The sequence below is a fragment of the Halichoerus grypus genome, chromosome 11 (genome assembly GCF_964656455.1).
Source record: "Halichoerus grypus chromosome 11, mHalGry1.hap1.1, whole genome shotgun sequence".
Taxonomy (NCBI): Eukaryota; Metazoa; Chordata; class Mammalia; order Carnivora; family Phocidae; genus Halichoerus; species Halichoerus grypus.
Genome location: NC_135722.1, coordinates 8202900 through 8219166, shown reverse-complemented (window position 1 = coordinate 8219166; position 16267 = coordinate 8202900). Strand labels below are relative to the sequence as shown.

At 64.5% G+C, this 16267-nt stretch overlaps 1 protein-coding gene across 1 annotated transcript in view; it reads right to left on the bottom strand.

The window, feature by feature from the left end:
- The window catches only part of MACROD1 (mono-ADP ribosylhydrolase 1), a 146625-nt gene that overhangs the window by 1781 nt on the left and 128577 nt on the right, over nt 1–16267 (bottom strand). The window contains 2 exon segments of the mRNA XM_036100371.2: nt 59–175; nt 12198–12227. Coding sequence (XP_035956264.1) covers nt 59–175; nt 12198–12227 — 147 coding nt within the window.

Genomic DNA, 16267 nt, shown 5'->3' with positions numbered 1-16267 from the left:
TTACACAAGGTGCCCTGTCTGCGCCCCACAGGAGTGGGGGCGGGGGGGCGGGACTCACACTTGGCCGGCAGCCGGTAGCCGCCGGTGATCTTGGCCTTGCCGGTGTCGCAGCTCTGCAGGGTCCGGCACTCGTCGGTGAGCAGGGGTCCGGCAGCGCGGTGGATGCAGCCGTCCACTGCAGGGCAGGAGGCAGTGAGCCGTGGGGTGAGCCGTGGGGCTCCCCGCCTCACGCCTGAGCCCGTTTTACAGAGGAGAAGGCGGAGCCCGAGCACAGACTACTCGCAGCCCCCTCGGCTGTGCCAGGGCTCACCCGGCGCCGCGCCTCCTCCCGCGGCCTCCAGCCGCTCGCAATGCCCGCCGCCCCCACTTGTTCCACATCTGGACAGGCCCAGGCGCCCGGGCAGGCCGCAGCGGGCCCCGGCGGGAAGCGGCGCGGGGCGGCCGGCAGGGGGCGCGCCCGGCCCGCCCTGCTCGTTCCCCGCCGGGCGGGGGCCTCCCGCTGCCGGGGTGGCTCCGTTAGGCGGGGTCCGCGGCGGCAGGAACCGCCACCCTAGCCTGGCCCAGGGGAAGGTCGCCCTCCCGGCTCTGGCCCGGAAGCACCGCGGGGGTCGCGACCAGTGGCCGCCTCCGCCCGAGGAGCCCGGGGGCGCCGACAGGCACCGCGCATCCCATCCCAAGGCGAGGCCGCTCGCGGCCGCGGCAAACTCTAGGACCCACTTTACAGATGAAGAAACTGGGGTCACCCCATTACAAGTGGCAGGTGCGCTCTGGGCCTGGAGCCTGGGTCTTCCAGCCCCTTCCGTGCGCCACGCGGGGAGGTGGACGGGGCCGCGGATCCGGGCCGCGCAGGTGGATCCGGGCGCGCGCCCCTGCTCGTTAGCGCGCTGCATCCGGCTTAATTGGGGCGGGCCTGGGCTTGTTTCTCTGAGGGCGGCTCCGGGGCCTCGGCAGCGACCCTGGGGACGCGGGCCCAGATAAACGCGCCCGAGACGCTCCTCCAGCCCCATCTCACCCAGGCGCCACAGCCCGAGCGGTCCCGGCGGGAAAGGCGGGGCTCGGCTCTCGTCCCCTGTGCCAGTGGGGACACCCCGTTGCCCTAGGAGTCCACGGCCTCATCTGGAAAATAGCCACAGTGACCCCTCCTCAGGGGAGGGGTTGGCACCGTGGCCAGGAGAACGTGACCCACTGCTGGCCGCTCCCTAGCTCCGATGGCACCCCGGGGCCCGTGCCAGGAGCTCCTTGGGCACCAGCGGCAGGAAAGAGCCCCCATTTCTCCATTCTGCAGACGCGCAAACAGAGGCCCTTCCTCCTCCATCACAGCCCCACCCCCAGTGTCTTGGCACAGGTCCAGGGACACCAGCTGGACCACCCCCCTCTTTCTTCTTTTTTCTTTTGTGCCCTGTGGGGCCCAATTAAACCTAATTTCGTGACTTCACTTGGAGCGGGCACCAGGCGATTTCCCAGAGCATCCCGGGGGTGGGATGGATGGGGTGGAGGAGTTGGGGGAACCCTGGGAGGGCCTCTGGGGTTGGGTCCCGCCCCCTCCTCTCCTGTGCAGGGAGGGGTAAGGGTGGGGGGGCCACGGGAGGGGGTGGAGAGTGGCACCCAAGGCAGGGCCCCCGAGCTACGGGTCCAGGTGGCGCTCAGTGGGTGTGCAGCCTGCACGACACAGTGTCCCCGAGCAGTGGGTCCGTTCTGGGTGAGGTGCCGGGTGACCACCCTGCGCCTCCTGCAACAGCGGGGGCTGGGGAGCTGGGCAGCCTGGGTTCTAGTCCCGGCTCTGCCAGTCACAGATGTGTGGCCTAGAGCATATCACTTAACCTCCCTGGGCCTCAACTGCCCCATCTGTAAACTGGGGTAATAGCAGACCTCCATCTCACAGGGCTTTTGGAAGGATTAAGTGAGTTCATTTCTGTAAGGTGCTTAAGCCAGTGCCCGGCATGGGTGAAGGTGACGTGCGTGTTGGCTCTTAGGACAGTGTGACAGCAGAAGAATGTGCTCCACGTGTGTATACCTGAGAGTGTGAGGGGAGGTGGGTGTCCGGGCGGGTGCTGGAGCGTCCGGGGCACACGGGGGTATGCACAGGAACGGGTCTGAGCCGGCGCTCCCCGGGGCCTCCCGGCCCTGCCCCGATGGCGTCAGCCTCTGGGCACCCGGCTGCCTGCCATCTCCTGGTGCCGTGCACCCCGCAGGCGACCTTGGCCTGCTGTGCACGCTGTGCGGAAGTGGAGCTCAGTGAGATCTGTGTTTCAGGGACTTAATGTTTCCTGCAGAGGTGTCCAGGCCGGCAGCCAGGCCCTTGGGACTGACCTGGGGGCATGAGGGGGAGGAGGGAATCCGAGCTTGCAGAAGCCTTGTGCCCCCCCCCCCCCCCCGCATCATCCAGGCCAGGGTGACTGCCCTGCAAGTGCCTAGGGGATCTGTGCCCAGCCCCAGGCAGAGATGAGGGACAGGCCCTGGGCCCCACCCCTGCCCCACCCTCTCCCCAACAAGCCGGAGCACAGACTCGCCCCTCCTGCCTGGCCCCCTCCCTGTCCACACCAGCCTGGTCGCTCTACCGTCTCCGAGGGCCAGAGGGGACCCACAGCCTGCTGTCCTTAGCCACACGCCCAGAGGGCCGCCCCTGGCCTGTCTCCCCGTGTGAACTGCAGCTTCCCGGGCTCTGCTTCCTCGGCCCTGTCCTGCCTCTCCCGTGGGGGGAAGCGGAACCCTAGAGCCCGCAGGACGCGGCTTCCTGGGGTCTCACCCAAGGGAGATGTCCCTCCTCCCCCCTTTCCACCTGACCTGGGGGCTGCCGGGTGGGAGGGTGGTGACCCCAATTCATACCAGTTCACCCTTGATCCCTTTCCCGGGACCTTTAGCCACATCCGAACAAACCTCAAGCCTCCAACTCAACCCTTGTTCCATCCCAAGTCAGCAGAAAACCTGGGGTCCCTCCCGTGGAGACGGACCCCGACCCACGTGTCAGGGGTGGCGCCTTCCTCAGATGACTCTCTGCCGGGTCCAGAACGCACCCTTCCCCACTAGCCTGCCCTAAGGGCCGCTCTGCCTCCTCCCTCAGTCCCGGCCTGCTCCCCCTTCAGGCTCCGGGCTCTGGCTCCTGAGTCCCAGCCCGCACAGACTTCTGGGTCACCTGCCGGGCGCTGAGCAGGTCGCATCTCCTTGTCGGTCCTCCCAGCCACCCTAGGAGGTGCTACTATTTTCCCTGCTTTATAGTAGACGACACTGAGGCACAGAGAAGATGAAAGACTTGCCCAGGGTCACACAGCTGGACTGTTCTACTTCTTCTAGGACCATAGAAGGCTTTCTCTTCGGGCCCCCCCAACCTCCCTCCCATCCTGGCTGGCTGGCTCCCCCCTTCTCCTCACGCAAACTCGGCCTGCTGTCTGCACACCCCTCTTCCCTGCAGCAGGGTTCCTGGCCCCCTCTCCATGTCAACACATCGCCCTCCCGACAGAGGGACTTTGGGGACTCTGGTTGCCCCGTGGTCTGGGGTCCCTCATCCCATGTGACTGTTCAGCCGCCCCCATGCTGCGAACCACTAGGCACCGCTGTCCAGCAAGGCTGCCTCGGAGACGGTCCGCCTGCCTCCCGGCCCTCTTCTGTCCCGGCCTGAGCTCGTCAGATGCTGCTCCTGCCTGGGGGCCCTGTGGGTCCCCCACCAGCTTCGCCCCTGCTCCCAGGCTCTTCCCCTAAATGAGCTCAGCCACAGCAGCCCTGCAGCCCTCCTGTGTCCCCCCCGCCCCGGCCCTGGTGTGGCCTCCACACCTGCAAGGGGCCTGGGGGGGCCTCAGCTCACACCCCACCCCTTCCTAGGAGGTTTGGGGGGGTCGGGAGGCCCCCGGGAGCAGCAGGGGCTGGAGCCAGGGCCTCCCAGAGCCCCCAGAGCCCGCAGAGGCCGACGGCAGGCAGGCTCCTGTGGGGGCCATTTGCCAAGGCGCTTAGGAGATGTTGGCCGCTATTAGGGTGCTGTAATATTCATGAAGGGAAGATTAGATATTTAAATTTATTCAGCAATAAATGCGTCTCAGTGGGGGAGCATTCCTCATGCTAAACAAACAAGCAAGCAGGGGCTAATTAATTATTTACAGGAACATGAGGATGCCTGTGGCCTGGGGAAGAGGGGGGCAGCTGTGTCCCTGCCAGGGGGCAAGAGACCCCGATGGGTCCTGGGCTGGCCCCCCCCTCCCCCATTCCTCTCCGCTGCCCTGTGGGTCTGGCCCGCTGTGTGTCCCCTTCTGGGATTTCTTTTCCCAGAAATCCCGCCTACAAGCCTGCTGGTGGCTTTGGGGCAGTCACTTCCTCTCCCTGTGCCTCTGTTTCCCCCTCTACAGGGTAATAGCACCTCTGCCCCATTCAGCGTGAGCATTCAGAGACTGCACCAAGGGGCCCTGCACTTTATCACACAGTCCCCCGTGTCACCCGTTTTCCATGATGAGACCAAGGCCCAGTCACCGACCCTGTAGGCAGAAGGCTGCTGTGCCCGTCAGGCTCTTGGGGGCCTCCTTCGCCCGAGGGACAGGGGTCACTGAGAAAGCCCTGGGCAGAGAGGGCTGGGGTGGCGGGGGCGAGCTTGAGGCCCAAGGGGGCTGGGGGAGGGGCGCCCCTCTTGAGCACAGGAAGGCACCTGGGTCTGGGCCCTACGGACGGACCCCTCCCCACCCAGACATCCCCCCCGCCCCCGCAGGTCCCAGGGCTGGGAGCCCAACCTGAGGAGAGGCCCCCCACTCCAGCCGCCTAGGTGCAGCCTGCAACTGCTGCCCGGGCCCCAGCCACCTGCACAGAGATCCCAAATGCCAGGGCTGAGAGGGGCCAGGCCCCCCTGGGTGGCTGGGGAAACTGAGTCCCCGAGAGGGTACCAGCGGGGTCAGGGGCAGATGCCTAAGCTGCTGGGATGCCTCCAAGCCCCAGACCCTGAGGACGACAAGCCCAGCCATAAAGCCTAGAGAAATGACCCACCCTGGGGGCCTAGTGTCCCCTCCTCCCTCTGCCCACCCTACGCTCTCCATCTCGGGTCCCCGGCCTCCTCCCAGGCCTCGGCTGAGCCTCGGGAGCCACAACCCCATGGGATGCCCATTGCCAGAACCATCTCCGGCCTCCGCCCACACCCTCACTCGCTGGATCAGCAAGCCCGTGCTAGCCCCAGCTCTTGTGAGCCTTGGCCTATTGGTGGGACAGAGCCCACCTTTGCCAGACCCCACCCTCGCGGTGCCAAGGTGGGTGGGCACCCCAGGGAGAAGATAGATGGACAGCAGCTCCACAATGTGACGTGAAATTCATTACGGGGTGAGATCAACTCCTTAAATGGGGATTTGAAAACATTAGGGCTTCATTATGTACACAATGGCAGCCCCTCATTCATCATGCAAAAATCACTCCCGTTATTAAAAATCTCCACGGCAGCTGCAGGAAGGGGCCTGGAGGCATCTTGCCGAGGGTGGGGTGCGGGCCCCAGGGATCTGGGGGGCCTGAGTCCCCCTGTCCCTCCTACCCAGGGAGGGCCTGCATAGGGCTAGGGGTGGGGAGCACGGTTCACTCCAGGGACCTGGTGCCTCAGTGTCGTCATCTGCAAAATGGAGCATTAATGGTATGCCCCCCGCGCTGTGGTGAGGGTACCCCGGATCCTGCAGGAGAGGCTCCACGAGGCCCCGCTCCACACCGTGAGCGCTCAGGAGAGCGGGTGGCTGCTCACACCACCATCGCCGTCACCATCTGGGCTAGGGCAGGGACGCTCGGGGCCTTTTCTAGGGGAGGACACGTCACTCCCTTGCTCCTACAACCTCCCACGGCTCCCACGAGTCCATGAAATAAAATCTTCCACCCCGAGCCAGGCTGGGGTTCCCTCTAGCCTCCCCCTAAGATGACTGGCCTCTGCGTCTCTCCCACCTGCCCAGCTGTGCAGGGAGGCAACCCGGGGCTCTACCTCACTGCAAGCCGTGCAGTGGGAGGAAATGCAGCTGGACAAGAGGGAAAGGGGGTGGGAGCGGGCGGGCCCTGTGTGCAGCTGGGAAGGAAGGCTCCCCTGAGGAGGTGGCACTGAACAGAGCCTTGAGCAACGATGAGAAAGAATGGTCTCCAGGAAGCTGGGGGAGGAGGGCTCAGGCAGAGGGCACGGGTGGGCCACAGGGAGAGTCCAGGGTGGGCTGGGGGTGAGGGGGAGTGGGAGGTGGGGGAAGGGGAAGGGGAGGGCTGCATCTGCGGGACTGGTGAAAGAAGCTAAAACTGCTCCATCACTGCAGTGGGAAGTTTGAGCAGGGGCGGCGTGGCCTGGGACAGCCTCTGGGTGTGTGTGTGTGGGGGGGCTTTGCTGCTCCTCATCAAATGCTCCTCCCCTGTCTGCTCAGCTCAGGCCGGAGCCTCCCCCCACAGCGCCCGCCCCTCCCCACCCCCCACACCCCACCCCCCCGGCACAGCACTTGGGGCCCGAGTCCAGCCCAGTCCAGGGAGGGTGCGGAGGCCACCCCGTCTGCCCACTGTGCCCGGCCGTGGCTGCCACCGTGGGCGGCCACTGGGTAGAAGTGGAGGCCCAGACGATGATGCTCGGATGCTCCCAGGCTCTGCTAATCCCCCAGGCCTGCCTGCCTCTGAGCAGAGGAGAGCCAGCGGGAGCGGGGAGAGAGCAAGGAGGAGGAAGAGAGAGCGAGGAGAAATGGAGAGTGGGCACTTGAGCGAGAGAAATGGGGAGCGGGCCTGAGATGCCCTGCGGCTAGGAGAGACAGAGATGGAGAGACAGAGGTAGAGACAGAGAGACACAGAGACAGACACAGTGACAGAGACAGAGAGGCAAAGACAGAGAGAGGCAGAGACAGAGACAGAAGCAGAGAGAGACAGAGGCAGAAAGAAAAAGTGAGAGGTAGAGGGAGAGAGAAGGAGAGAGGAAAGGGGGTGGGGCCACAGCCCTCGCCAGGGCCAAGGAGTTGTGTGTGGAGAGATGGTGGGCCCGGGGTCACGGGTTCTGCTCAAGCCGAGGGGCCGCCGTGCTGGGCCAGGGCTGGGGTGCGAACGCGCACACACAGGTGCCCGGGCTGGGGGAGCGGGGGCCCCTGGGCACATCTGGTCCACACACTAACCTCGGCCAGGAGGTGGACAGACAGACACCCCGTGCACGTCCCGTAGGAGGGGAGTCTGACGGGGAGGCAGTTGGTACTTAACCACACAAATGGGAGTCTGATTACCACGGGTGACAGGATGCCGGCCCATGAGGGACAGGGGCCGCTGTGTCCCCGCACCCAGGACAGTGGCAGGGTGTGGGGAGCCCTCAGTAAATGGAGCAGGAGGGAGGGGGTGGTGGTGGGAGGGCAGAGGAGCCTGAGGTCCAGAAGCAGCACGTGCAAAGGCCCTGTGCCGGGAGAGGGCTGTGGCCGAAGCTCGGGCCCCAGGGTGTAGGAGCCGTGCACCCAAAGTCAGGTGTGGGCACAGGGAAGAGGTGGGCAGGAAGGCGGGGCCGCTGGGGCCGCTGACCTCTCGTGGACAGTGAGTGCGGGGACGGCCCCGCCTGACCCCGGCCGGGCCACCCCTCCAGCCAGCCCTTGCGGGAGCCGGCCACGCAAGAGCAGAGATGGCGGCCGTGTGAGCAGAAGGCGGCCCTGAATTAATCTGTCACTAAAGCTTGGCCGTGGCAGGCGCAGTCATGATTTAGATGAATAATTGAAACGCTCCGATACATTTATTATCCCTTTAGTGCAAAAGTGGCAGAGAAAGACGAGGGGTAATTGAAAAAGAGTGCACAAATCTCCACGAGAAAGCCGGCTCCTTATCGCCGAGTAAACATTTCAGTCCTAATAAACAGGAGAGACACGCGTCAGGGCCCTGTCGATTCCCCGTCCTGATTTAGGGCCCGCCTCCCTTCTTACCATACAATAGGAGAGCGGTCTGGTTTTAAAAAAGAAAAGGTTTATGGAGCCAGTGAAAGTCTCCCCAGGAGGGAGGCGGGCGAGCAGGCGTGGCTCCCCGCGGTCTGGGGTCTGAGGGTCTAGTGGGGAGGCTGCCCCAGTCCATCCAGTCTCCCCAGCGCAGACACCGGGCCTCCGCCTGCTGGGCCTCTCCATCCCTTCGTACCTGTCGAACTCCTATTCATCCCTCAGGGCTTGGGTCAGATGCCCCCTCTGCTGGGAAGTCTCCTACCAAACTGGGTCTCTGTGAGGACAGAGCTGAGTCGAGTCCCCACCACCACCCACACTCCGAGAGAGCCCTGGGGAGGAATGAGGGTGAGGGGGGAGTCGGGGGGCTTCCCAGAGACTCACTGTGTTGCCAGAACCACCTACCTTGGCCTCAGGGCCTGGTGGGGACCCAGCCCCACAGTGAGTCTGGCCCAGGAGTCCTGGACTCTTCGGGTTAAGTCTGTTTGGCCCCAGTCGCCCCCAGGGCTCTCATTGAGGGCCAGGGTGCCCACAGACTCCCTTCCCTGCTCCTGAGAGGCTGCGGTCCTCCCCCAACTGTAACCACCACACACTCATCCAACAACTGGGCTCGCTTCCCCGAAGCCCTGCAGGCCAGGCCCCAGGCCTCCTTTCGAGGGCCTCCTTCTGAGCCATCACTGACCCCCCGCCCCGCCCCAGTGCAGGGCTGTTGGACCTGTGTGCCGGCTCTCTGGGCAGGACCTGGCATACAGAGGGTGCAACGACCGCCCCATAAACTGGCTTGGAAACCCCTAGAACCCGGTCCCAGAGGAGAGTGCATTCTCGTGTACTCTAGTGGGGAGATAAGCAATAAGAACAAACATAAAGTACAGGTCTGCTAACACGGGATCCGTGCTGTGGAAAAAGCCACAGAGCAGGGGAAGAGGGTCGGCTGGGGCCTGCAGCCCAACTCAGAGTGGCAGGGCAGGCCGCCCCTGACTGATGCTTGCAAGGATGGGGGGCGGGGCGCAGGTGGATGGGGGGTGAGGGTGTAGATGGGTGGGTGGGAGGTACATGGTTGGACGGAGAAGGAAGGTGGATGGGTAAAGGGGTAGATGGCTGGGTGGAGGGGTAGATAGAGGGGTGGGGGTAGATGGATGAATGGGGGGGTAGATGGAGAGGTGGGGGGCAGGTGGATGGGTGGAGGGGGGTTATGGGGCAGGTGGATGGGTGGTGATAGGAGGCTGGGGGAGTGGGTAGAGGCCTGAACCCCCATGAGGTTGGACCTCAGGTGACCCCATGGGAAGACAGGTGGGTCTGGGCAGAGCCAGGTGGGGACCTGGGCCACCGAGTCCCAGGCTGCTGCTGACTGTAGGCCCCACCCGGGCCGTCGGGGGCAGGGTTGAGGCTGGATGGGGCTGCGGGCAGCAGGGGCACACGAGGGTGGAGGACATCTCAGAGGTCTGGGACCATGTCCATTCCAGCCCTAGGCAGGCACCAGGCCCCCACAGCGCTAGCCTCGCCCCTACCACGGTCCCCTCCCTGCCACCTCCACCTTGTTCCAATCACATTAGCAGAGTGACAGCCGCAGTGAGCACTCTCGGTGGCTCCATAAATCTCGGCAGGCGTTAAAAGGCCGGACTCCAGGCCCACTTCCTCCTGGGTCCTGGCCCAGCCCATTCATCTCTGCGTCAGGCAGGCAGCGCTTGGGGCCTCTCCAGCCTCCTCTCCCCACTCAGCGCTGCCGGAAGGGGAGCTGGAGGACCCCCTCTCTACCTCCTCACTCAGTCTGGCCAGAGCAGGTGCCCTTTGAGCTCTCGGAGTGAGGTCGCCAGGCCATCTATGAGCCCCTCCCTGCCCTGCCTAAAACCTCAGTGGCCTCCGCTGCCCTCCCCAGCAAGTCCTTCTCGGAACACATCAGGCCATCCCTGCCTTTTTGTAGTTCATTCATTCATTCAACAACCCTTTAACTGAGCACCTAGCGTAGGCGCCAGACCCAGCTCTAGTTGCTGGAGATCCAGCAGCGCCCCCTCTGGAGCTTTGTTCTCAGCGGGGAGACGGACGATCGGCAGTGACCGTGACAGTGAGGTACAGGGCCCGTGGGGCCTGGGTGGGCAATGCAGGCTGCGGCGGCAGGACGCAGCTGCAGCTTCAAAGAGGGGTTGGGGGGGCCTCCCTGAGAAGGCGGCGAGCACGGAAACCTGGCCAGAGGTGAAGGGGGCAGCCACGGCCCCAGCTGGGAAGAGGGTTCCAGGCCGAGGGAGCAGCCTGTGCACAGGCCTGGGGCGGAGCAGCAGGGAAGCTGGCACCCAGTGACGGGGGGCTGGGCAGTGGCGGGGAGTCGGGCAGGTGCCTGGGGCCCTAAGAACTTGGCCTTGGCGGGGCGCCTGGGTGGCTCAGTCGTTAAGCGTCTGCCTTCAGCTCAGGTCATGGTCCCAGGGTCCTGGGATCGAGCCCCGCATCGGGCTCCCTGCTCAGTGGGAAGCCTGCTTCTCCCTCTCCCACTCCCCCTGCTTGTGTTCCCTCTCTTGCTGTGTCTCTCTGTCAAATAAATAAAATCTTTAAAAAAAAAAAAAAAGAACCTGGCCTTGGCTCAGAGTGAGGGGAGAGCCCTGGCAGAGTTTTGAGCAGAAGAGGGGTGATGACCTGACTTAGGATTTAAAAGGCCCACACCTTTTTGTGGTCTTTTGTCTCCCAGAACTAAATGGCTGGAAGTCCAGCTCCCCACGGGCTCTGGGAGGCTCCTGCATCATCTCCTGCCTCCTCTCCCCCCTGGCGGGGCTGTGACCGCTCCAATCTTCTGAGTCTCCCCAAATGCCCCATGTTCTCCCTCACTTCAGGCCTTCGCCTGTGCTGTTCCCTTTGGCCAGGACACCCTTCCCGTCGCTCTTTGCTGGCTGTCTTCTAGCCTTCCCTCAGGTCCCAGTGTAGGGGCCACCTCCTTCCAGGAGCCCTGCTCCCCCATTGCACAGAGCACCCTGGGAGGTCTCATCTGGACTGTGAGCTCGGGGAAGGCAGGGACCAGGCCCCTCTGGTCCGGCACCCAGTCAGGGCCCGGCACACAGTGGGTGCTCAGTCCCTGGGTGATGAATGAACAGACGAAGGAGAGGGGTGTCTGAAGGCAGAGCACGGCAGGTGGCAGATCAGCGACAGCCCCCTGAATCCTCCAAAAGGGATAGGCTTCAGAAGAAGGTCCTAGCCGGGGCCCCAGCCCCAGTGAAGCCCCGCATTCCGTGAGGCCTCCAAGCTGTGACCTCCATGGGGACAGTGGAGGAGAAGCGGGGGAGGGAGGGAGGGAGGGAAGGAAAGTATCTCTAGCCACAAACAACCCCCCCCACCCCCACACACGCACCCTGCATCCTGGTTGGTCACCGACAGCTCTTAGCACTGCTCTTATTTATTCCTGACCTTAATGCCCCTTTTATTTTTCCCCCTTTTAAAACCTGGCCTGGGCCCTGCCACTGCTGCCGTAAACACGCCCCCGGGATTTATCCGACGGCGCATTAACCTCTGCCCCCCAGCTCACCAATCATGCGGCTGCCTGTGCAGACAGCGGGCAGCCCAGCCAGCGCAGGCCCGGGGGGGCCGGGGGCCGGGGGCGAGGGGCTGGTGTGGCCCGCCTGGGCAGGGCTGGCCAGGGAAGGTGGGCCCTGGGGGGCCCAGGGACTGCCCCCGCCTTGGCACCTGCCAAGCGTGTAGGCCGTGTCCCTGCAGGCTGGGCCCACCCTGGCCTCCCACTTCTTGCCCACCTGGCGCGGCTGGAGCCCCTGCTTGCTGGTGGGTGGCAATAGTGAACACACACGCCTTCTGGGGGACCTCACAGCCGGCAGAGCGCTCCCTGACTTTGCGAGGCCTTCTCCTGGCTGTGGGGCTGCCCTCGAGGTCGTAGAGATCTCTTGCCCTCCCAGGTGGGAAAACTGAAGCCCAAGGGCTGGGCTTTCCCTACCACACCTGCAGCCCCCAGTCCTAGGCCCAGGCTCTTTAACCCTCAGGTGTCCTGCTGCGTGCCCCTCCCAGCCCCCCAGTTACAGACAGGAGGCCTCTCTTCACATGGTGGGGACCGGCCGCGTCACCCAGCAGCGAGGGCACCAGGTCTGCTATCCAGGACTCCGGCTTTGTCCCCACTGATGGCAGGCCAGGCCAGGCCGAGGCGGTGGGTGTCAGAAAAGGTCAGAGATGGAGAAATGGGGGCGGGCGCACAGTGGGGGTGACGGGGAGGGCTGCGGGGGGGGGGCGCAGGGCTGGGCACAGTGGGCAAGGAGGCCCAGAGGAGAGAAGCAGCCGTGGAAGGAGAGACTTCAGGGACCCACCCCCAAGCCCGCGTCCGCCCCACCCCCAGCCATGGAAGGGTCCACTTACCACCACCGCCTCCGAGCAGGGAGCTGTTGGCTGCAGGAGAGAAAGAGAAAATCAGTCAGCTGGGGAGTGGCTGGTGGGCCCGCAGCTTGTGGGAGGGGTGGGGGGCTGGCGGCTGGGCCTGAGCGGCGGGCCCGGGGCCCCCCTCCACAGGGCTTCAGACTCTGGGCACAGGACCTTCCCTGAGGCAGGGGCAGAGAAGGGGGGGTGGGGGAGGCCGGGACTTCCTCTCCTGCTGGGCCTGGGGTTGGCAGGGTGGCGGGGCCCAGCCGCTCACCCTGGAAACAGCCCCGTGCGGGGTCTGGAGCAACGGCAGACCTGTGGCCACGTGTATCCTTTCATTCATTCATTCATTCATTCATTCATTCTGATGACCCAGCGTCTCCCGAGGCCCATCTGTGCCAGGCCTGGTCCCTGCCCTTGGAACTCACGGGACACAACTGGAAGCCACTAGAAATCAAACTGTCTGTGCAACTGTGCTGAGTACTGCCCAGGGAACGAGTGTGTGTGTGGGGGGGGGAGGGGTGCGGGGTAAGAACATGAGCTCGTGAACCAGGGCTGGGGGCACCCAACAGACGGCAGGGACCCCATCCCGGCGCAGCACCGTGAGGGCACAGAGCACTGAGACTGGAACCGAAGCTGGTTCAACGGACAGGCTGACTTGAGCCGGCTTGCTCTGTGCCTCCGTTTCCCCGGGGAGAAGAGACCATCTCCCAGGGTTGGTGTGGCGGCCAGGGCAGAGAGAGCTATGCTCAGCTCCAGCCCCCTCCCCAGACTGGAGCTGGGCAGCCGGGGCTGACCTGTCCATCTCGCTCTGCCTGGCCCGCAGCCCCCTCCTGCTTCCCCAGAGGGCTGCTGCGAGGGCAAAGTGAAGCTGGCAGCCTCTCGGGCCGCATGTCAGGGCCGCACAGGTGAGTGCGCCCCACCAGCCGGTGCTCCGGCCACGCGGCTGTGTTGACTGCTGGTGCTAATCGGGGAAGTGATGGGCGAGCCGGGGGGTGCTGCCCAGGTGGGGAGACCAGCGGGCTTCAGCTCCTCTGGCCCCAGGAGTCCTGGCTCCCAGGCGGGGCCTGCTCCTCCCCCAGTGCTCCCGCACCCCACTACCTCCTGGGGTCCTGGAGCGGGGGAGACACGGAGCAGGACCCGGACCAGGAGTGGGGGCCCCTCCCGGGCTGCCGTGCAGACGCTGTGGACCCTGCTAAGTGGTGTCGGGCGGCTCCGAGTGGCTGGTCTCCCAGAGCTGACAGCTCTTCGCTTGGGGAATAATTAATTCCACAGCCCGAAAACCCAGGGCTGCAAGTTGCCACGTTACTTGTGAGATTAATACAAGCAGCTAATTAAGATGGAGAGGCGAGGAGCGGCTGGGCGCTCCCAGAGCAGGGCTAGGGGGCTGTGGGGAAGGTGGGAGGAAGGCCAGCTGAGCAGGCGGGGAGGCAGCCAGGAGCTGGAGCCCCAGCTCGAGAAGGACCAGGCAGGCACAGCCAGGCAGCTGTGGGCAGGCCCGCCGAGGGGCTAGGCTCCCAAAGGGCTCTGGAGGAAGCTGCTGCCCCAGGAAAACATGCTCCCAGTGAGCGGGTGAGGACTATCTGCCAGGCGGACCGAGCACTTTGCACAAATGATCCCGCTTACAAGCGTAACAAAGCCCCATGGGAGTGCTATGGCTCCCATTTTATAGACAAGGAGCCCGAGGCTGGGGGTCGAGTTGCATAGTGCTGGTCTCGCTCTGTAGTCAAGCCACAAGGCAGGCCGACCTCAAGGCAGCACCGGGAGGCTCTCCCCCTGGCCATGGCTGGGGCCTGACTCTTCCACACAGTAAGCCCTTCAGTCGCGGTCTGGACCCCCCACCCCCACCCCCACCCCAAGGGTCGGGCTGCAGAGAGGCGGGGCTGGACCTGTGGACAGCCCTGCCCTGGAGCCAGCAGGGGAGGCCTGGGCATCTTGGGTTGGCCCAGAGCAGTCCTGGCAGCTGTCGGAAGCTGCCCTCCATGGCCCTATCCCCACCTCCCCCCGTCACCTCTCTCTTAATTAACACTGGCCACAAACGAGCTGGCTCCCGCTCACAGAGGGCTCTGTGCCAAATGTGTTGGCAGTGAGCCTCGAAGGGGCGGGAGGGGAAGGGGCGCTGACCTGCCATTCTGCAGGCCCCTGTTGGAAGGGACCAACCCCCACCTGCCTGGCATCCCTTGAACCCCACCGTGTGCCGGTCTGCCCAGGTCGGGGACTGGGGTGAGCTGCCCTGATGTCCACCAGTCCAGGAACACCGGAGGGCTGAGGGGGTGGGTGGGCTGGGGGCAGGAAGGATTTCACCGGGCTGAGCCAGCAGAAGGGTGGGCCCGGTGGCCAGGTGGTGTCACCTGCCCCACGTGGGAACAGGCAAGCAGGGCTTGCCCTGGGGCTCAGTCTTGGGCTACCCAGAGGACCTGGTCACCAGCTTGTTCCCAAGCTCAGCAGGTATCCTAGGAGGCTGGTCTGCGTGTCCCCTTCCTCCAGCCCACTAGGTTGACAGTCTCACGGGTGGGGGCTCAGGGGAAGGGCGGCAACCCTGAGGTCTGCACCCAATTCCGCCTTCCTCTTTCTCCCGAGTCCCTGGCTGGCCCTCTCCCCGAGGGGCCTGAACGCCTGGCCTCCACATGGAGCCCCCCCTAAAGCTGCCCAAGGCACTCGCAGCTGGGCCAGGCTGCTGGAGGGAATGGCCTGGAGGCTTGGGGAGAAAGGGAAGCAGAAAGGGGGGCGGCCCAGCCTCCCATCCGAAGCATGGGGGGGTCCAGGCCTGCCTGCTCCCCAGGCCAGGGCCGGCCCTTACTCGACCGGGACACTGGCCTCGAGTCTCCAGCTCCTCCCCCTTCTGCTGTCCCCACCATGCTCCCTTCAGTTTGGTTTAAGCTCTAAATCACAACTGGTCATGAGCCCATTTTTCAGATGGGAATACAGGCTCACAGAGGGCTGGGGGAGGGAGGGGAGGCATCTGACCCAGGATGGCTGGTTGTCAGCGTGCCTTCTCCTTCTGCTTCTTTTTAAATATTTTATTTTTTTAAGTAATCTCTACACCCAACGTGGGGCTGAACTCACAACCCAGGATCAGGAGTTGCAGGCTCCACGGACGGAGCCAGCCAGGCGCCCCATCATCGTCCTTCTTAACCCCTACACTCTCTCTCTCTGTGTTCCCAATGCCTCCTTGTTGAGTGAGACACGGTGAGTAGCCTCGTGCTGTGAAGACAAGCGCTGGGCTTCCAGCTGAAGCCAGGGGTCGTGACCTGGCCCCACCCCTGGGACCCCAACATGGCCCAGCAAAGCAGGGGTCTCTGCACTCCTGAGCGGCTGAGTGAGCTGAGCTCAGGCCTCGCCCTGGGACTTGGGGAAGGGGCATGAGGCCTGCTCTGGCTTTGGTGAGGGTGGGGGGTGTGTGTGTGTGGAGGTTCCTGGGCCACAGCATGAACCCTGGGGGCTGTGGGTGCCTTTGCCCAATGCTGCCATCCCGTCTGCTTGCTGGTCCCCACGGCAGGGTGAGGTGGTCCAGCCCTGCCCTATCCCCCACTCATGGACATGCCCGCACCATGCTCCACTGGGCATGATTAACTGGCTCCAAGCCTCAGTGCTGGGCCTGTGACCTTGGGATGGAAATGAGGTCGACACCCCTTGATGCCAGTCACTGCCAAATCCTCTGTCCCCTGACAGTGGCCCACTAGGCCAGGGGCTGAGGGTCCCAGGGCCATCACCCCCTTCCTCCATATATTCTGCTTGCCCTTCCCTGCCCCCCCCACTACCCCTCATGCAGGGCACCTGTCCAGACCCCCATTCCACCCTCTGCCCGCTTCACACCTTCTCAGGCCCAGGGCACCACCCCCGGGGGACCCCAGCCCCTTCCCCTGCCCCCCAGTGGTTGTGCCCTGGGGGCAGGGTGGAGTTGCTCCCCAATTTGGGCCCCAGCATCCGGCCCATGTCAGGGGCTGGCGTGTGGTCACTGCTCAGGGAAAGGGAGAAGGCCAGACCCTGAGGGCTTGGCCACTGTCATTATGGGTCAGAGGAGGCCCCAGGTGAAGGCAGACGGACCTGGCTGGCCCCTCCCTTCGCTT